Source organism: Haliotis rufescens, unplaced genomic scaffold (genome assembly GCF_023055435.1).
Source record: "Haliotis rufescens isolate VD_foot unplaced genomic scaffold, xgHalRufe1.0.p SCAF_4, whole genome shotgun sequence".
NCBI classification, from domain to species: Eukaryota; Metazoa; Mollusca; class Gastropoda; order Lepetellida; family Haliotidae; genus Haliotis; species Haliotis rufescens.
The window spans coordinates 3,631,193-3,654,952 of NW_025964112.1; the positions used below are offsets into that span (position 1 = coordinate 3,631,193).

General features: G+C 38.6%; 1 protein-coding gene across 1 annotated transcript in view; it reads right to left on the reverse strand.

Moving 5' to 3' along the window:
• Nucleotides 1–19: 19 nt before the first annotated feature.
• The window catches only part of LOC124149921 (neuronal acetylcholine receptor subunit alpha-7-like), a 57,775-nt gene continuing 34,034 nt past the window's right edge, over nt 20–23,760 (reverse strand). Inside the window, exons 3-6 of the mRNA XM_046521767.2 lie at nt 14,264–14,308; nt 6,862–6,971; nt 5,950–6,488; nt 20–1,510 (exon numbers count right to left, since the gene is read on the reverse strand). Coding sequence (XP_046377723.2) covers nt 1,059–1,510; nt 5,950–6,488; nt 6,862–6,971; nt 14,264–14,308 — 1,146 coding nt within the window. The 3' untranslated portion in view covers nt 20–1,058. The remainder of the gene's footprint in view (nt 1,511–5,949; nt 6,489–6,861; nt 6,972–14,263; nt 14,309–23,760) is intronic.

Below are 23,760 nucleotides of genomic sequence, written 5' to 3' on the forward strand. Positions count from 1 at the left end.
TATTCGGCTTGTCCCGGAATAACACGAGTTGGTCACGAATGGATTGCCTGGTCCAGACTTGATTATTTACAGACCGCCGGGACATAGCTGGAATATTGCTGAATGAGGCGTTAAGCAACACACAAACAAACAAACACAAACTGCAATACTCTTAGAATACTTGTATAAGTACCTTGTCTTCAAGAAAGGTTGCCCCGCCGTGATATTGCTGGAATATTGCTAAAGGCGACGTAAAACCAAACTCACTCCCTCACTCAAGAAAGGTTGATGCAAACCAACCACAACTCCAGGGGGATGCAAGAGGGTAAAATTGTGTCGGTCTTAAGACAGCTATACTCGATCCTAACACATATCCTCCGTCAATGTGGGGCGGTCGGGTAGCCTAGTGGTTAAAGCGTTCGCTCGTCACGCTGAAGACCCGGGTTCGATTCCCGACATGGGTACAATGTGTGAAGCCCATTTCTGGTGTCCCCCGCCGTGATATTGCTGGAATATTGCTAAAAGGGGCGTTAAACCATACTCACTCACTCACTCCTCCGTCAATGTGGACGCCTTTGTATACCAGCTCAGTATTCACTGATCGTGACGATTACCATGTGTTTCATATTCCATTGGAGTGATCGATAATATCTCGCACTAGTGTGCAACTATTGATACTTTAATTTGTTATCCATACCACCGACAGATCAAACGTTGCACACCTACTTCAATGGTTATTAATAAACATAATCGCCACACTGAAATTACCAGGTGCTCCCGTTTTAAGTGAAGATGTTTTGTTCTACGAGATACGGAACAGTACGCGAGGAGATACATGTACATAGGAACGGTGTAATGTGAGACACCACGCGGTGTGCCATTACTATCACAGCTTGGTTTTATGAATCTTGAAGATGGACAAATGTATCGCATATAGAACATTGACAGAAAACTATTTCCCACAACACTGTAAACACTGTGGTCAAACTACCCCAGATGATGTCTGTAGGCTTTATCAGTTCAACTTTAGACCAGGTCGAAATGTTTTTTGTTCTGTAAATTTAGAAAGGGAGGCTTTACTAAATTTCACTGCCAGACGCCGTCGCTTGTATGCCCAGGACAGTGAAGAATATGGCGGATATGATTACGATGACGATCATGTACAGTCTAAACATGAATGCATCAAAGACACGGGCGATGTCCTTCCACGTCAGCCCTGCACCGGACCTTGTGGAGGATTCCCTCGCTGTGGGCTCCTCTCCAGCTGTGGGCTCCTCTCCAGCATTAGACACTGAATCCTTCGTCTGGGTTGGTCCAGTCCTGACCTTCTGTAACTTCATGTCGTCGCTGACAGCGACTGACCTCGACTTCCGTCGACAGCCCCGAACACAGATCAGAGGCATGATTATTGCATTAGTGATGCGCTCGAGCCATGGCGGAACTTGATCTTCCCGACAATTTAAGTCCAGGACGAAGATGGTCAGCACGACGGACAAGCCACTCAGACACAGGATCACAGACAGGTAGACAGCTGAAACACAGGATCACAGGATCACAGACAGGTAGACAGCTGAAACACAGGATCACAGAGTGGTATACAGCTGAAACATAGGATCACCGACAGGTAGGCAGCTGAAACATAGGATCACAGACAGGTAGACAGCTGAAACATGGGATCACAGAGTGGTATACAGCTGAAACACAGGATCACAGAGAGGTAGGCAGCTGAAACATGGGATCACAGAGTGGTAGACAGCTGAAAAATAGGATCACAGAGCGGTAGGCAGCTGAAACATGGGATCACAGAGAGGTAGGCAGCTGAAACATGGGATCACAGAGTGGTATACAGCTGAAACACAGGATCACAGAGAGGTAGGCAGCTGAAACATGGGATCACAGAGTGGTATACAGCTGAAACACAGGATCACAGAGTGGTAGACAGCTGAAAAATAGGATCACAGAGCGGTAGCCAGCTGAAACACAGGATCACAGAGAGGTAGGCAGCTGAAACATAGGATCACAGACAGGTAGACAGCTGAAACATAGGATCACAGAGAGGTAGACAGCTGAAACATAGGATCACAGAGTGGTATACAGCTGAAACATAGGATCACCGACAGGTAGACAGCTGAAACATAGGATCACAGACAGGTAGACAGCTGAAACATAGGATCACCGAGTGGTATACAGCTGAAACATAGAATCACCGACAGGTAGACAGCTGAAAAATTGGATCACAGACATGTAGACAGCTAAAACATAGAATCACAGAGTGGTATACAGCTGAAACATAGGATCACAGACAGGTAGACAGCTGAAACATAGGGTCACAGACAGGTAGACAGCTAAAACATAGGATCACAGACATGTAGACAGCGGAAACATAGGATCACAGACAGGTAGACAGCTGAAACATAGATTCACAGACAGGTAGACAGCTAAAACATAGAATCACAAACAGGTAGACAGCTGAAACACAGAATCACAGACATGTAGACAGCTGAAACATAGGATCACAGACATGAAGACAGCTGAAACATAGGATCACAGACAGGTAGACAGCTGAAACACGGGATCACAGACATGTAGACACCTGAAACATAGGATCACAGACAGGTAGAAAGATGAAACATAGAATCACTGAGTGGTATACAGCTGAAACATAGAATCACTGAGTGGTATACAGCTGAAACATAGGATCACCGACAGGTAGACAGCTAAAACATAGGATCAAAGACAGGTAGACAGCTGAAACATAGGATCACAGAGTGGTATACAGCTGAAACATAGAATCACAGACAGGTAGACAGCTGAAACATAGGATCACAGACAGGTAGACAGCTGAAACATAGGATCACAGAGTGGTATACAGCTGAAACATAGGATCACCGACATGTAGACAGCTGAAACATAGGATCACAGACAGGTAGACAGCTGAAACATAGGATCACAGAGTGGTATACAGCTGAAACATAGAATCACCGACAGGTAGACAGCTGAAATATGGGATCACAGACAGGTAGACAGCTAAAACATAGAATCACAGAGTGGTATACAGCTGAAACATAGAATCACAGACAGATAGACAGCTGAAACATAGGACCACAGACATGTAGACAGCTGAAACACGGGATCACAGACATGTAGACACCTGAAACATAGGATCACAGACAGGTAGAAAGATGAAACATAGAATCACTGAGTGGTATACAGCTGAAACATAGAATCACTGAGTGGTATACAGCTGAAACATAGGATCACCGACAGGTAGACAGCTAAAACATAGGATCAAAGACAGGTAGACAGCTGAAACATAGGATCACAGAGTGGTATACAGCTGAAACATAGAATCACCGACAGGTAGACAGCTGAAAAATGGGATCACAGACATGTAGACAGCTAAAACATAGAATCACAGAGTGGTATGCAGCTGAAACATAGGATCACAGACAGGTAGACAGCTGAAGCATAGGGTCACAGACAGGTAGACAGCTGAAACATAGATTCACAGACAGGTAGACAGCTGAAACATAGAATCACAAACAGGTAGACAGCTGAAACACAGCATCACAGACATGTAGACAGCTAAAACATAGGATCACAGACATGTAGACAGCAGAAACATAGGATCACAGACAGGTAGACAGCTGAAACACGTGATCACAGACATGTAGACAGCTGAAACATAGGATCACAGACAGGTAGAAAGATGAAACATAGAATCACAGACAGGTAGACAGCTGAAACATAGAATCACTGAGTGGTATACAGCTGAAACATAGGATCACCGACAGGTAGACAGCTGAAACATAGGATCAAAGACAGGTAGACAGCTGAAACATAGGATCACAGAGTGGTATACAGCTGAAACATAGAATCACCGACAGGTAGACAGCTGAAACATAGAATCACAGACAGGTAGACAGCTGAAACATAGGATCACTGAGTGGTATACTGCTGAAACATAGGATCACCGACAGGTAGACAGCTGAAACATAGGGTCACAGACAGGTAGACAGCTGAAACATAGAATCACAGAGTGGTATACAGCTGAAACATAGGATCACCGACAGGTAGGCAGCTGAAACATAGGATCACAGACAGGTAGACAGCTGAAACATAGGATCACAGAGTGGTATACAGCTGAAACATAGAATCACCGACTGGTAGACAGCTGAAATATGGGATCACAGACAGGTAGACAGCTAAAACATAGAATCACAGAGTGGTATACAGCTGTAACATAGAATCACAGACAGATAGACAGCTGAAACATAGGGTCACAGACAGGTAGACAGCTGAAACATAGATTCACAGACAGGTAGACAGCTGAAACATAGAATCACAAACAGGTAGACAGCTGAAACACAGAATCACAGACAGGTAGACAGCTGAAACATAGGATCACAGACATGTAGACAGCTGAAACATAGGATTACAGACAGGTAGACAGCTGAAACACGGGATCACAGACATGTAGACAGGTGAAAAATAGGATCACAGACATGTAGACAGCTGAAAAATAGGATCACAGACAGGTAGACAGCTGAAAAATGGAATCACAGACAGGTAGACAGCTGAAAAATAGGATCACAGACATGTAGACAGCTGAAACATAGGATCACAGACAGGTAGAAAGATGAAACATAGAATCACAGACAGGTAGACAGATGAAACATAGAATCACAGACAGGTAGACAGCTGAAAAATAGGATCACAGACATGTAGACAACTGAAACATGGGATCACAGACAGGTAGACAGCTGAAAAATGGAATCACAGACAGGTAGACAGCTGAAAAATAGGATCACAGACATGTAGACAGCTGAAACATAGGATCACAGACAGGTAGAAAGATGAAACATAGAATCACAGACAGGTAGACAGATGAAACATAGAATCACAGACAGGTAGACAGCTGAAAAATAGGATCACAGACATGTAGACAGCTGAAACATAGGATCACAGACAGGTAGAAAGATGAAACATAGAATCACAGACAGGTAGACAGATGAAACATAGAATCACAGACAGGTAGACAGCTGAAAAATAGGATCACAGACAGGTAGACAGCTGAAAAATAGGATCACAGACAGGTAGACAGCTGAAACATGGGATCACAGACATCTAGACAGCTGAAACACGGGATCACAGACAGGTAGACAGCTGAAACACGGGATCACAGACAGGTAGACAGCTGAAACAAGGGATCACAGAGAGGTACACAGCTGAAGCATAGAATCACAGACAGGTAGACAGCTGAAACACGGGATCACAGACAGGTAGACAGCTGAAACATAGATTCACAGACAGGTAGACAGCTGAAACATAGAATCACAGACAGGTAGACAGCTGAAACATAGGATCACAGAGAGGTAGACAGCTGAAACATAGGATCACAGACAGGTACACAGCTGAAACATAGAATCACAGACAGGTAGACAGCTGAAACACGGGATCACAGAGAGGTAGAAAGCTGAAACATAGAATCACAGACAGGTAGACAGCTCAAACACAATCACAGGATCTATGTCCAAAAACATTCTTCTACCACTCCGTCTACTACAACTACGTCTTCTACCTCTACATCTTCTACCACTACATCAACTATTAATACTACGTCCACTCCCACTGTGTCTACCATCACTACGTCTACTACCGCTACATCTACTACTACTACTACGTCGTCTTCCGCTACGCCTTCTCCCACTACGTCTTCTACCACTTCTACTACTGTTTTCCACCACTGCGTCTTTCACTACTACGCTTACTACCACTACGAATTCTACCACTACATCTACTACCGCTACATCAACTACTAAAACTTCGCCTACTTCCACTGCGTCTACTACCACTACATCTACTCCAACTGGGCTACTACCACTACGTCTCCTACCACTACATTTTCTACAACTATATCTACCACCACTACGCCTACTATTTCGACGTATACGACAACCCGTGTCTTACCCATGTAGGAGGTGTCGCGGGAGGTGGTGGGCATGCGGTCAGCGATGAGGGTCAGGAAGACAGCAAAGGCGAGAAGCACCGTGAGAGAGTACCCCATCTTCTCCCCGCTGTCCGGAGGCAGGACGAACACCAGGGCCGACAGGATGGACAGAACCACCACGGGAAGGATGATGTTGATGCCATAGTAGTCCGGCTTCCGCTGCATCTTGAAGACGAAGGTCACTGTCGCGTACGTTTCCGCGTCAACATCGTGGGTCCTTTCCTCTCTCTCGCCGAATGCTTGTATCAAGTTCCACTCACCGTTCCTCTCAAACTCAGCTGTCTCCACGCCAGATCCGAACTTGGACAGGTCGAGCTCCCGGAGGTTATAGCCCCAGCTCTGCACGATCACAGAACATTCCTGGGAGTCGAAGGGGTAGTAGGTGATGTCAATGGTGCAGTGGGTTTGGTATATTCCGGGCGGATTCCAGTATATTTTGCCCTCGCTATTGACTCTCAGTGGGATGTTTTCATTAGCGATGACGTCTAAATTGTCGATACTGTAACAAAACAAAACCAACAGAAATATCAATTTGGATTAGCTTCTTTAATAACGGTTTTAATAAAGTCCAATCTATTCCTGAATATTGTTTGATAGGCATTATCTTACAACTTGACAGAAGGAGAAGTTGACAATTGTCATGGATAACAACTTCTTTATAGCGACGTTTCCGTATAGATGCTTGTAGCGTTGTCAAGCAGCCCTGAAACGGATCTAGTACAGTCTAATACCTTTTTTGTCTACTTTGTAATCCTGAACAGTTTTGAACAGTATGGAGTATATGATTTCATTTCCGCATATTAATTCAAATATCAGCACGTATAGTAATCGTTGTCGGCTTGAGTATCGAGTCACTATCTTTGTGTACTTACGCGTTTGTCACGACGAGAGATGGTCGCCATATTTCCGTCTCATCAGAGAAGAAGAACTTAATGTCGTTGTATTGCTTCCGGTTCCACATCAGACGGGTGTCGTTCCATACCTGTCGACGTAAGATGGTGTGAGTGTTTAACAATCTGATGACATGACACAACTACTAACACTACAATGTCCTAATCCCCTATATGCAAGCCCAACCGGGTGTCTCGAGGATGGATGCGCCTTGTGTTGTCGGCTCCACACTCATAATCATTTACTAAACACCATCTGGAATACAAGGATGGAGTTCACCGCCAGTAATATAACCTATTTACGCTTTTCGTAGAGACTTGCTCGATTCGGGACCTGGATCCGCTTGCTCAAAGTGATTTTAATAACCCTACGATTTTCGTACCTCCCATACTCAAACATTGAATTGCAATGGTCGTAGCGCTAATATCGTTTGGGCAAGATGGCCCTTTGCGATTTTTTTGTTAGTTCGTTGGAGTATGAACCTTCATAGACTGAGGGTCAAACTGTATGAACGTCGGAGCTTACGACGACGTTCATACAATGTTTGGCCCTCACTCTATGAAGGTTTATATACTGAACAACAAAAGTTTCTGTGACATTGAATAAGATTTAATGCAAAGAAATGTTTTTTTACCAAATCTGAAAGAATTTCGGTTTGCAACAGGTAAAAGACTCCTGTAAGTGTTCAAATGGTTTAATTTGCCATACTGACTTCAGAAAATGCGTGATTGTATAAAAAAAAAACCATGAACATGCCAAAATATCAATTTACAAATCAATAGCGTGTGTGTCCACCTCTGGTTGCGATGCAAGCAACACATCTTCGTCTCATGGAATGGCCCAGGCGTCGCACAAAGTCCTGTGGGATATCTGTCCATATCTGCATGAGCATGTTTCGAAGTTCCTGGAGTGTCTGTGGAACACATGGTTGACGTGGAAGGCGCCGATCCATCTCATCCAACCTGTGCTCGATTGGTGAGAGATCAGGGGAGCGAGCCGGCCAGGGGATGATATTCACGTTGTTTTGTTGAAGAGAATCCTGAACAAGTCGAGCAATATGAGGCTGGGCGTTGTCATGTTGAAAGGTAATGCCTGGGCCATGACGATGCAAAAACGGTAGAACAACAGGGGCGATGACCTCGTCGCGGTAGCGCTGTCCATTGAGATTTCCCTCTACCATTATCAAACGTGTCCTCTGTCTTGCTGTAACCCCACCCCATACCCTAACGCTTCCGCCCCCGAACCGATCTCCTTCCATGACACAATGATTGACGTTACGTTCACCTCGACGTCGGTACACTCGAATCCTCTGCTGTGGCTAAAGGTGAAAACGAGAATAGAACTTGTCCCCACTGCATAGTCGTCCAGCGTAGACGCTGTCTGCACCACTGTGGACGTGCTTGACGGTGGTTTCCTGTCAAAATGGGACGTCTGGCGGGTCTTCTGGCGACAATCCATGCACATGTGAGGCGACGACGAACGGTTTGTGAAGATATTCGTCGAAGGCCAGGGTTGCTTCTTGCAGTCACTGTTGCTGGCTGGAATCGATTTCGTATGTGTGTTGTTCGAATCCAGTTGTCTTGTCGATTATTGGTTACGCGTGGCCTGCCACTCCGAGCATGGTCTCTGATTGCATTCGTCTGTTAACGTTGCCATAAACAGCAAATGGTGTTTCTGTGGACGTTAAATTGTCTTGCAACATCACGTTGACTCGATCCTGCTTCAAGCATACCAATGCAGACGCTTATTTTCTGAGAGGGGTGGCATTTCGTAATGTTGAATAATTGTGTAATTTTGTTTTTTTTCTGAGTGGTTGTTGTCACCACGATGCTAAACAATGCATATGGAGTCCCGTTAACGCATATGTTTTTATACCCATTCTCGGGTAGTGAAATGCATTGGGCTTGCATAAAAGTCAACTTTTGCATGGAATGCATGCTTATCTGTAGCAGCAGCGTTTTTGTGACTTGATTCCATACATGAACTACAATATTGAAAACCAAACTTTACTTGTTTGAAAAATACACCAAAATATTAGGGTCACATGAACTTTTGCTGTTAAGTATACTCCAATAAACTCACACAAAGTGAAAGTCAATTCTTATACATTTTTCATAACACTTTCTTACCTCAAAGGATGTTGGCCAAGATCTAAACACAATTTTATTTAGTATGTTTAATTTCACGTTTACACTGACAGCTATACAACAACCAGATATACCGCGGAATAAAATAGTTCCTCAAAAAGAGAGTTGTCATGAGCGTATGGGCGCACACCTTGCTTTTCAGAAACGTCTTGCGCAACACATGTGTTCAAATAATATCACCATTAGATGAGAAAGGGATGTAAAGAACTACCTCAGTAAGTCAGTCACAATGACAGCGCGTCGTAATACATTTACATCAAGTACAAGACGTCAAAATGGCCCACACGACAAACGTGACGCAAGAGATTTCCGAAGTTGTTAATGAACCTGTGGCAGTTATATGTGTTTGTCATCATTGATCGGCTAGCCGATCTTTGAAAGGTGATTAAAGATGCGTCAAACAGACACTGAGGTAAATTCATAGATTCCTGGAGACGGTCACTGTCAACCTAGACACGGATTGAGTCGATACTACGATAGTTTGGATGTGCATTTCTTCGTTTGTTCATTAGGATGGGCCGTAGCGAGGAAATTCGTGAACAATCATGCAGTCAAGCTCTCTTATGTTTCTCAATGTATACAGAAACGCTGAGACCAAGATTAAAGGTTACTAAATGATCAGAAAAAACGCTTATGTCTGTTTCCGTGCTTGGGAATTCCCAGGAGTTTCCCCAGGAATGTGGAAGAAGTCCGTCGGTGTTAACGTCATTTCAAGATCACGGGCCCGTGAAAAACGTATGGTCGTCAAATTTTGAGGTTCATACACTTATGAACGTCAAATTTGCAGTCATGTGACCGACCTCTAATCTAAATGGAAAAGCCGCATATTGTGTAAACGTCAAATAAACAAAATATTTGATGCTGAATGAAACACATTATATCCCACTGAAACTACGACGGGGAGGGGTTATCACAGGGCGGCTGGTGACAGATGTAAACAGGGTTGCATCTCCTTATGACAACGGTCAACTGGAATCCAAGCAATATTACCTTCTGATGTCTGGCAAATACTAGTATTCACGAAACCGTTCAGTAAAATTGGTCAAACCTATAATAAAGCAAAGAAATGACCAGTTTTTAAAGGGTTCCATGAAGGGTTCCATATATACAGCTTTTATAACTGAGTTGAAACTGATGGCATACTTTCACCTTTCACCTTTCACCCAGAAATAGATGGACATTTTAGAACGTGACATCATTATCATCACCTCCCGACTGGGATTTGACAGTGGAATCTCGACATCAACGTACCATTACAGTTTCTAAAGGTCAGAAGTCAGACATGGCTTGAAACAAAGTCCGTCCTCTTTTAACACTGAGCTACTTACTGACCAGCTGACCCAGTCACTGGAAACCCGATTACTGGAACAACTTCCTGAATGATGGAATATATCTGTACAATGAAACACTTGTTGTGTACCTCCAACACAAGAGGGCAACAACGTGTAGTGAAACAGTCTGCCATCTTGATTTATCTGATTGTATGTTTGTGACCGTAGTGTAGCACCGTTGGGGGCTTATGGAGAAATAAATTGATAGTGACTGATCCTAACCTGGCCAATAACGTACTTGTCTTTTGATGCATTGCACAAGACAAACAAGAATATGGAACTAATGTTTTATTCATGACATCTGTTGATTTGCTGGATGTTGACTTGAAGGTTGACTCAATGCTTAGAGAGATATTTATGTGAATTCAGTTGGGTGGTGTCTGAACCGTGAAACAACCAGCCCGCAACTATAGGGAGTGGGCTGGAACTGGAAGACGAGTCGTAGACACGACTGGCTATACAAATGTGAAATGCTGTCACAAAAGCTGGTGTTAGTCGGAACTGTTTTGCAAGGTCGGGCGGGTTTCCTGGTAACTGTGGAGTATTGTGTCTTACGTTTATCAAAGTAAAATGATACAATTGACAGAAAGAGTGCATAGCAAACACCAGGGACACCCGCTAGCTTGTATCCGATAGACCTTTCTGTCAGGCGTGAATGCGTGACAATGCGATACTAATATTTACAAGTTAAGGTTCACTTCTGTTACTGTGAGGTGACAACTCGGTGTTATGCAGCATATTTGAATGCCTCACATCGACACCCATTACAGTATATATATTGAAATATATTGTTGGAATATGTGTAGCGTTATATTTTGTAAAAAAGGCTCTCCTCGATAATAACTTGGTTCCAATAGGAAACCTGACACATTAATCTGATGCACCCCGACACCCCGATGTGATCTGTATAACAATTACCATTGTGAAGTACCTCGCCAATCCAATGTTCCAGATATTTACTATGAAGTAGCCCGACATTCAAGACACTTACGATTGTAAAGTACCCCGACATTCAAGACACTTACCACTGTAAAGTACCCCGACATTCAAGACACTTACGATTGTAAAGTAGCCCGACATTCAAGACTCTTGACACTGTAAAGTACCCCGACATTCAAGACACTTACCATTGTAAAGTACCCCGATATTCAAGACATTTACAATAGTGAAGTACCCCGATGTTAAAGACACTAACCATTGTAAAGTACCCCAACATTCCAGACACTTACCATTTTGAAGTACCCCGACTTTCAAGACACTTACCATAGTGAAGTACCCCGACATTTAAGACACTTACCATAGTGAAGTACCCGGACATTCAAGACACTCACCATTGTAAAGTACCCCGACATTCAAGACACCTACCATTGTAAAGTACCCCGAGATTAAAGACACTTACCACTGTAAAGTACCCCGACATTCAAGACACTTACCATTGTGAAGTACCCCGATATTAAAGACACTAACCATTGTAAAGTACCCCGACATTCCAGACACTTACCATTGTGAAGTACCCCGACTTTCAAGACACTTACCATAGTGAAGTACCCCGACATTCAAGACACTTACCATTGTAAAGTACCCCGACATTCAAGACACTTACCACTGTGAAGTACCCCGACTTTCAAGACACTTACCATAGTGAAGTACCCCGATATTAAAGACACCTACTACTGTAAAGTACCCCGAGATTAAAGACACTTACCATAATGAAGTACCCCGACATTCAAGACACTGACCATTGTAAAGTACCTCGCCAATAAAATGTTCCAGATATTTACTAATCTGAAGTACCCCGACATTCAAGACACTTACCACTGTAAAGTATCCCGACATTCAAGACACTTACCATTGTGAAGTACCCCAAGATTCAAGACACTTAACATAGTGAAGTACTCCGATATTCAAGACACTTACCACTGTAAAGTACCCCGATATTTAAAGACACTTACCACTGTAAGGTACCCCGATATTAAAGAAACTTACAACTGTAAAGTACCTCGATATTTAAAGACACTTACCACTGTAATGTACCCCGATATTAAAGACACTTACCACTTTAAAGTACCCCGCGATTAAAGACACTTACCATCGTAAAGTACCCCGAGATTAAAGACACTTACCACTTTAAAGTACCCCGAGATTAAAGACACTTACCACTGTAAAGTACCCCGACATTCAAGACACTTACCATTGTAAAGTACCCCGACATTCAAGACACTTACCATAGTGAAGTACCCCGACATTTAAGACACTTACCATTGTGAAGTACCCCGAGATTAAAGACACTTACCACTGTAAAGTACTCGAGATTAAAGACACTTACCACTGTGAAGTACCCCGATATTAAAGACACTTACCAATGTGAAGTACCCCGAGATTAAAGACACTTACCATTGTAAAGTACCCCGACATTCAGGAAACTTACCATAGTGAAGTACCCCGACATTTAAGACACTTACCATTGTGATTTACCCCGAGATTAAAGACACTTACCACTGTAAAGTACTCGAGATCAAAGACACTTACCACTGTAAAGTACCCCGACATTCAAGACACTTACCATTGTAAAGTACCTCGCCAATCAAATGTTCCAGATATTTACTAATGTGAAGTACCCCGACATTCAAGACACTTACCACTGTAAAGTACCCCGAGATTCAAGACACTTACCATTGTAAAGTACCCCGAGATTCAAGACACTTACCACTGTAAAGTACCCCGACATTCAAGACACTTACCATTGTAAAGTACCTCGCCAATCAAATGTTCCAGATATTTACTAATGTGAAGTACCCCGACATTCAAGACACTTACCACTGTAAAGTACCCTGACATTCAAGACACTTACCATAGTGAAGTACCCCGATATTAAAGACACTAACCATTGTAAAGTACCCCGACATTCCAGACACTTACCATTGGGAAGTACCCCGACTTTCAAGACACTTACCATAGTGAAGTATCCCGACATTCAAGACACTTACCATTGTGAAGTACCCCGATATTAAAGACACTAACCATTGTAAAGTACCCCGACATTCCAGACACTTACCATTGTGAAGTACCCCGACTTTCAAGACACTTACCATAGTGAAGTACCCCGACATTCAAGACACTTACCATTGTAAAGTACCCCGACATTCAAGACACTTACCATTGTGAAGTACCCCGACTTTCAAGACACTTACCATAGTGAAGTACCCCGATATTAAAGACACTTACCACTGTGAAGTACCCCTAGATTAAAGACACTTACCACTGTAAAGTACCCCGAGATTAAAGACACTTACCACTGTGAAGTACCCCGATATTAAAGACACTTACCACTGTAAAGTACCCCGAGATTAAAGACACTTACCACTGTGAAGTACCTCGAGATTCAAGACACTTACCATAGTGAAGTACCCCGACATTCAAGACACTTACCATTGTGAAGTACCCCGACTTTCAAGACACTTACCATAGTGAAGTACCCCGACATTCCAGACACTTACCATTGTGAAGTACCCCGACATTCAAGACACTAACCACTGTGAAGTACCCCGATATTAAAGACACTTACCACTGTGAAGTACCCCGAGATTAAAGACACTTACCACTGTAAAGTACCCCGAGATTAAAGACACTTACCACTGTGAAGTACCCCGATATTAAAGACACTTACCACTGTAAAGTACCCCGAGATTAAAGACACTTACCACTGTGAAGTACCTCGAGATTAAAGACACTTACCACTGTGAAGTACCCCGATATTAAAGACACTTACCATTGTGAAGTACCTCGAGATTAAAGACACTTACCACTGTGAAGTACCCTGATATTAAAGACACTTACCACTGTGAAGTACCCCGATATTAAAGACACTTACCATTGTAAAGTACCCCGATATTAAAGACACTTACCACTGTAAAGTACCCCGATACTGAAAACTTCTGTGTGCGCGTCACCTGAAATAACAAGGAATCATCTGTTCCACATGTGTAGCGTCCATATGACCCCGTTTGCGATTATATTAAAAAATATTTAGAAACCAACTCCAACAACGCAGTCCTTCACAGAACTTTTCAGCCACTCTCGCATGTACGTGATAACCATCTGATTATTGAAACCTTTCAATCCTTGTTCACATTTTGCAGAATGCACTTTAGTATTAAAGTATTAGGTGGAGTTTATACTCCCCCAGATAAGCCAGAAATATACGAAATAGGATGGATGGTATAGAGTGTAAATGTGCAACAATATAGACGGAAAATAAAGGCGATATAGATATAATATGGTTGATGCTTTGAATGCGAGAGCAGCGCTGTTAGCTGATTATATTAGTGAAGAAGATATTGACATTTTAAACGAAGGAGAATTATGTTATGTTGAATCGTTTCGCATGGAAAGATCATTACAAGATAAATTTGATTTAACGTTCTTAAAAGTCTGCCAACGATAGAATTAAGACATAGTAAATGAGAGATAACTTGGGCCAAAGCAGGCGCGTTTACATATACTGGTTCAAATTGAAGGAGTTAGATTATTTTATTGCCTCAACAAATATGTCCGCATCAATAATTCACATAATTGTGCGTATCAGAACAGAGAGTGACAATTTCCCAATCTCCTGCCACTGACGTAATATCAGCTTAGGGATAGAGTTACATCGGATGTTTCAAAGACAGCACATGGACGTAGTATGACGCGATACAGAGGGAATGACGCAGGCAAACGAACCTTCACTGGCGATTCTAACTCTGATCATGCTCAAGCAATTAATCAGCAATTTCTTGGACTGGTTCACGGAAATGTAAGTGCTGCTGCTGAGAAATTGAGTCGTTCCATTTTGTATCGCATTTTGAAAGTCGGATAAAAACAGGAGATAATAATGCATGTCTATGGAAACAGCCTGTATGGGTTGACAACGAATGCAGAGAATTAGAAGGTGCGAAATACAAATTCTCACATATCCGTAAATGAAGGAATGCCCTAAATCCTATTCTTTACTTTGAAGCTAAAAGACATTTTATGAAGAAATTTAGGGACAAGAGAAAGTAATTGAACAAGGATGATATTGAGAACGTCAGCTTGGCTATAACCACGAAAGATTGTAAGACATTTTGGAAAAGCATTTCACCTGAAACATGGGCAACATGGTTTCAGGACTGAAACTCGACAAAGTAATGAATTTGCTAATAATGTATATATCTTTCTCTGTAATCATGATTGTATGATCAATGTAAATTTATAGCACTTATATGCTACCAGTAGAGATTACAGACGATGGAATTTAAAAAAAAAAAAAATCATAAATCTTAAATCTGCCAATTCATCAGTTCCTTCAGCATCCAATAGACTTTATTCCATATCTAAACATACTATATAATACAATCTTGAAAACTGATATTTTTGCAGATGCGTGGAATATTGGTTTTATTATACCCATACACAAGTCTGGCTAACCCACACTTCAGTATAATTATAGGGGTATATCTCTTGTAATCGTTATGGTGAAAATATGCACATCCATTTTTGAAGAATGATATATTTGGACTGAATTTAACGGGGCAGAGATTTCTTATGAATATGGAAAGGGTTTGTGGCTTTTATTTGCCTATGTTTGGATTGCCCAAGATTGTGGATATATGAAACAGTTTGTATGTTTAAACAACTTTTTATGAAATTAGAAATGTAAAACTGGTATCAGAAAATTGGTTATAATATCTGACTTATTCTAATTCCTATAAAAACATGCTTTGCTCCAGAATTGTATCAAATTTGATGGGAAAAGACTTGGCACATATTCCGACAAAATTTCCTATTCTTGTTCATAATCTAAAAGTACAAAAAATGTGTTAAACCAAACTATATTAATATGTTAAAACTGTGATTATATGGTTATAGCAGATGAGTACCATTTTTTTCTGGTTTGCAAGAAAAATGTAAACATTGAAAGGTAATGCCAAGTACTTAAAGAGAATCTGATATGAATAAATATTTGTACTTTATGATAATTGTTGTTAAAATGTTATCCACAGTCTGTACAAATTCTTTATATAAATTGTAATCTGGCCATGTGGCCTCCAATTCTGAAATTTCTCTAAAAGAGAAAGAGAGAGAGAGTACACTTTTCTTAACGTCATTATTGAATTGATACATTTTTTGTAATACGATGTCTCGAAAAAAGCAAAGTACTCAGGGTTTGAGGTAATATGTTCTGTTTGTACTCAGTATTCCCCTTCATACATATGCATGTCAGTGCACAGCGCAAAGTCGATTTATATACACGTAATTAACAATGTAAGGTAAGAAGAAATTCTGCTCACTGTTGCATTAATGTACAAATCGTGTTAAAATAAGAGAGACATGTTCGAACCGTTTCCGGGGATTTACATATATGTAGAACACTGTCAAAGCAAGTTAACTGTGCTTTGTATCAATGGTAGTTGAGTGCACCCCATTGTCTCGAACACCTCTTACAACTGCTCCAGTACGTGGCATATTGATCATGTAATATTTCGGTTATGTAACGGCGGCCTGTAACTCATCAAGTCTGAAAAAAGGTTGATGTAAGAACTGCCCGTTGGGTTGTTAATAACATCGCCCTGACTTCTGCAAACGATACTGCCTTGAAACATTGCGTTACCCTTATATTATCATAAGTAAATACAATCAATGTTACAAAAATAGTGCAGTTGATTCCCCCTCCAAAGGGAACCAGTGCATGTTGAACATGTACACCCGGCGAGTATGTAACAAATAGTACAGCACAGTCAATGGTGAGCTCTATGTTAGGTGAAATTTGAAGTGTTAATAAAACATCTTACATCATTTTGCATTGCTGTAAAGTGTCATTGCCATTAATAAACACATCAACTGCCAACGTCAGTTTCTAACATTTTATATTACGTAACATGCTCGTAAGACGTTTTTATTAGCTAACGTTGCGAACACACTTACATTCATAATTTTTTTACCATATTGTCAAACACTGCACATTAAATATTTTAAAAAACAACAAACCCTAAAAACCTGACGTCATACGACTGTAGACAACATAGTTTTAATATATATTTCCACATCGTAAGTAATCAGATCAGCTATCTAGTTTCATACACATATTGAGCAATCAGTTTGAATGTGAAGTTTCATACACATATTGAGCAAAAGGTTTGCATATCTAGTTTCATATACATATTGAGCAATCAGTTTGAAAGTATAGTTTCATACGCATAATGACGAATCAGTTTGGATATCTAGTTTCATACACACATTGAGCAATCAGTTTGGATATCTAGTTTCATACACATATTGACCAATCAGTTTGGATATCTAGTTTCATATACATATTGAGCAATCAGTTTGAAAGTACAGTTTCATACACATAATGACCAATCAGTTTGGATATCTAGTTTCATATACATATTCAGCAATCAGTTTGGATATCTAGTTTCATATACATATTCAGAAATCAGTTTGGATATCTAGTTTCATATACATATTGAGCAATCAGTTTGGATATCTAGTTTCATATACATATTGAGGAAACACTTTGAAAGTATAGTTTCATACACATATTGAGCAATCAGTTTGGATATCTAGTTTCATATACATATTGAGCAATCAGTTTGGATATCTAGTTTCATATACATATTGAGCAATCAGTTTGGATATCTAGTTTCATATACCTATTGAGCAATCAGTTTGAAAGTATAGTTTCATACACATATTGAGCAATCAGTTTGGATATCTAGTTTCATATACATATTGAGCAATCAGTTTGGATATCTAGTTTCATACACATATTGACCAATCAGTTTGGATATCTAGTTTCATACACATATTGAGCAATCAGTTTGGATATCTAGTTTCATATACATATTGAGCAATCACTTTGAAAGTATAGTCTCATACACATATTGAGTAATCAGTTTGAAAGTACAGTTTCATACACATAATGACCAATCAGTTTGGATATCTAGTTTCATATACATATTCAGCAATCAGTTTGCATATCTAGTTTCATATACATATTCAGCAATCAGTTTGGATATCTAGTTTCATATACATATTGAGCAATCAGTTTGGATATCTAGTTTCATATACATATTGAGCAATCACTTTGAAAGTATAGTTTCATACACATATTGAGCAATCAGTTTGGATATCTAGTTTCATATACATATTGAGCAATCAGTTTGGATATCTAGTTTCATATACATATTGAGCAATCAGTTTGGATATCTAGTTTCATATACCTATTGAGCAATCAGTTTGAAAGTATAGTTTCATACACATATTGAGCAATCAGTTTGGATATCTAGTTTCATATACATATTGAGCAATCAGTTTGGATATCTAGTTTCATACACATATTGACCAATCAGTTTGGATATCTAGTTTCATACACATATTGAGCAATCAGTTTGGATATCTAGTTTCATATACATATTGAGCAATCACTTTGAAAGTATAGTCTCATACACATATTGAGAAATCAGTTTGAAAGTATAGTTTCATACACATATTGAGCAATCAGTTTGGATATCTAGTTTCATATACATATTAAGCAATCAGTTTGGATAACTAGTTTCATACACATATTGACCAATCAGTTTGGATATCTAGTTTCATATACATATTGAGCAATCAGTTTGGATATCTAGTTTATATATACATATTGAGCAATCAGTTTGAAAGTATAGTTTCATACACATATTGAGCAATCAGTTTGGATATCTAGTTTCATATACATATTGAGCAATCAGTTTGGATATCTAGTTTCATATACATATTGAGCAATCAGTTAGAAAGTATAGTTTCATACACATATTGAGCAATCAGTTTGGATATCTAGTTTCACATACATATTGAGCAATCAGTTTGGATATCTAGTTTCATACACATATTGACCAATCAGTTTGGATATCTAGTTTCATACACATATCGAGCAATCAGTTTGGATATCTAGTTTCATATACATATTGAGCAATCAGTTTGGATATCTAGTTTCATACACATATTGAGCAATCAGTTTAAATATCTAGTTTGATACACATATTGACCAATCAGTTTAGATATCTAGTTTCATACACAGATTGAGCAATCAGTTTGGATATCTAGTTTCATACACATATTGACCAATCAGTTTGGATATCTAGTTTCATACACATATCGAGCAATCAGTTTGGATATCTAGTTTCATATACATATTGAGCAATCAGTTTGGATATCTAGTTTCATACACATATTGAGCAATCAGTTTAAATATCTAGTTTGATACACATATTGACCAATCAGTTTGGATATCTAGTTTCATACACAGATTGAGCAATCAGTTTGGATATCTAGTTTCATATACATATTGAGCAATCAGTTTGGATATCCAGTTTCATACACATATTGACCAATCAGTTTGGATATCTAGTTTCATACACATATTGAGCAATCAGTTTGGATATCCAGTTTCATACACATATTGAGCAATCAGTTTGAAAGTATAGTTTCATACACATAATGACCAATCAGTTTAAATATCAAGTTTCATACACAAATTGAGCAATCAGTTTGGATATCCAGTTTCATACACTTATTGAGCAATCAGTTTGGATATCTAGTTTCATATACATATTGACCAATCAGTTTGAAAGTATAGTTTCATACACATATTGAGCAATCAGTTTGGATATCTAGTTTCATATACATATTGACCAATCAGTTTGGATATCTAGTTGCATACACATATCGAGCAATCAGTTTGGATATCTAGTTGCATACACATATTGAGCAATCAGTTTGCATATCTAGTTTCATATACATATTCAGCAATCAGTTTGCATATCCAGTTTCATATAGATATTCAGCAATCAGTTTGGATATCTAGTTTCATATACATATTGAGCAATCAGTTTGGATATCTAGTTTCATATACATATTGAGGAATCACTTTGAAAGTATAGTTTCATACACATATTGAGCAATCAGTTTGGATATCTAGTTTCATATACATATTGAGCAATCAGTTTGGATATCTAGTTTCATACACATATTGAGCAATCAGTTTGGATATCTAGTTCCATATACATATTGAGCAATCAGTTTGAAAGTATAGTTTCATACACATATTGAGCAATCAGTTTGGATATCTAGTTTCATATACATATTGAGCAATCAGTTTGGATATCTAGTTTCATACACATATTGACCAATCAGTTTGCATATCTAGTTTCATACACATATTCAGCAATCAGTTTGGATATCTAGTTTCATATACATATTGAGCAATCACTTTGAAAGTATAGTTTCATACACATATTGAGCAATCAGTTTGAAAGTATAGTTTCATACACATATTGAGCAATCAGTTTGGATATCTAGTTTCATATACATATTGAGCAATCAGTTTGGATATCTAGTTTCATACACATATTGACCAATCAGTTTGGATACCTAGTTTCATATACATATTGAGCAATCAGTTTGGATATCTAGTTTATATATACATATTTAGCAATCAGTTTGAAAGTATAGTTTCATACACATATTGAGCAATCAGTTTGGATATCTAGTTTCATATACATATTGAACAATCAGTTTGGATATCTAGTTTCATATACATATGGAGCAATCAGTTAGAAAGTATAGTTTCATACACATATTGAGCAATCAGTTTAAATATCTAGTTTGATACACATTTTGACCAATCAGTTTGGATATTTAGTTTCATACACATATTGAGCAATCAGTTTGGATATCTAGTTTGATACACATATTGACCAATCAGTTTGGATATCTAGTTTGATACACATATTGACCAATCAGTTTAGATATCTAGTTTCATACACAGATTGAGCAATCAGTTTGGATATCTAGTTTCATACACATATTGACCAATCAGTTTGGATATCTAGTTTCATACACATATCGAGCAATCAGTTTGGATATCTAGTTTCATACACATATTGAGCAATCAGTTTGGATATCAAGTTTCATACACATATTGAGCAATCAGTTTAAATATCTAGTTTGATACACATTTTGACCAATCAGTTTGGATATCTAGTTTGATACACATATTGACCAATCAGTTTGGATATCTAGATTGATATACATATTCAGCAATCAGTTTGGATATCTAGTTTCATACACATATTGAGCAATCAGTTTGGATATCTAGTTTCATACACATATTGACCAATCAGTTTGGATATCTAGTTTCAAATACATATTGAGCAATCAGTTTGGATATCCAGTTTCATACACATATTGAGCAATCAGTTTGAAAGTATAGTTTCATACACATAATGACCAATCAGGTTAAATATCAAGTTTCATACACATATTGAGCAATCAGTTTGGATATCCAGTTTCATACACATATTGAGCAATCAGTTTGAAAGTATAGTTTCATATACATATTGAGCAATCAGTTTGGATATCTAGTTTCATAAACATATTGAGCAATCAGTTTGGATATCTAGTTTCATATACATATTGAGCAATCAGTTTGAAAGTATAGTTTCATACACATATTGAACAATCAGTTTGGATATCTAGTTTAATATACATATTGAGCAATCAGTTAGAAAGTATAGTTTCATACACATAATGACCAATCAGTTTGGATATCCAATTTCATACACATATTGACCAATCAGTTTGGATATCTAGTTTCATATACATATTCAGCAATCAGTTTGAAAGTATAGTTTCATACACATATTGAGCAATCAGTTTGGATATCTAGTTTCAAATACATATTGACCAATCAGTTTGGATATCTAGTTTCATATACATATGGAGCAATCAGTTTGGATATCTAGTTTCATACACATATTGAGCAATCAGTTTGGATATCCAGTTTCATACACATGTTGAGCAATCAGTTTGGATATCTAGTTTCATACACATATTGACCAATCAGTTTGGATATCTAGTTTCATACACATATTGAGCAATCAGTTTGCATATCTAGTTTCATATACATATTCAGCAATCAGTTTGCATATCTAGTTTCATATACATATTCAGCAATCAGTTTGGATATCTAGTTTCATACACATATTGACCAATCAGTTTGGATATCTAGTTTCATATACATATTGAGGAATCACTTTGAAAGTATAGTTTCATACACATATCGAGCAATCAGTTTGGATATCTAGTTTAATATACATATTGAGCAATCAGTTTGGATATCTAGTTTCATACACATATTGAGCAATCAGTTTGGATATATAGTTTCATATACATATTGAGCAATCAGTTTGAAAGTATAGTTTCATATACATATTGAGCAATCAGTTTGGATATCTAGTTTCATATACATATTGAGCAATCAGTTTGGATATCTAGTTTCATACACATATTGACCAGTCAGTTTGGATATCTAGTTTCATACACATATTCAGCAATCAGTTTGGATATCTAGTTTCATATACATATTGAGCAATCACTTTGAAAGTATAGTCTCATACACATATTGAGCAATCAGTTTGAAAGTATAGTTTCATACACATATTGAGCAATCAGTTTGGATATCTAGTTTCATATACATATTGAGCAATCAGTTTGGATATCTAGTTTCATACACATATTGACCAATCAGTTTGGATATCTAGTTTCATACACATATTCAGCAATCAGTTTGGATATCTAGTTTCATATACATATTGAGCAATCACTTTGAAAGTATAGTCTCATACACATATTGAGCAATCAGTTTGAAAGTATAGTTTCATACACATATTGAGCAATCAGTTTGGATATCTAGTTTCATATACATATTGAGCAATCAGTTTGGATATCTAGTTTCATACACATATTGACCAATCAGTTTGGATATCTAGTTTCATACACATATTCAGCAATCAGTTTGGATATCTAGGTTCATATACATATTGAGCAATCACTTTGAAAGTATAGTCTCATACACATATTGAGCAATCAGTTTGAAAGTATAGTTTCATACACATATTGAGCAATCAGTTTGGATATCTAGTTTCATATACATATTGAGCAATCAGTTTGGATATCTAGTTTCATACACATATTGACCAATCAGTTTGGATATCTAGTTTCATATACATATTGAGCAATCAGTTTGGATATCTAGTTTATATATACATATTGAGCAATCAGTTTGAAAGTATAGTTTCATACACATATTGAGCAATCAGTTTGGATATCTAGTTTCATATACATATTGAGCAATCAGTTTGGATATCTAGTTTCATACACATATTGAACAATCAGTTTGGATATCCAGTTTCATACACATATTGAGCAATCAGTTTGGATATCTAGTTTCATATACATATTGAGCAATCAGTTAGAAAGTATAGTTTCATACACATATTGAGCAATCAGTTTGGATATCTAGTTTCATACACATATTGAACAATCAGTTTGGATATCC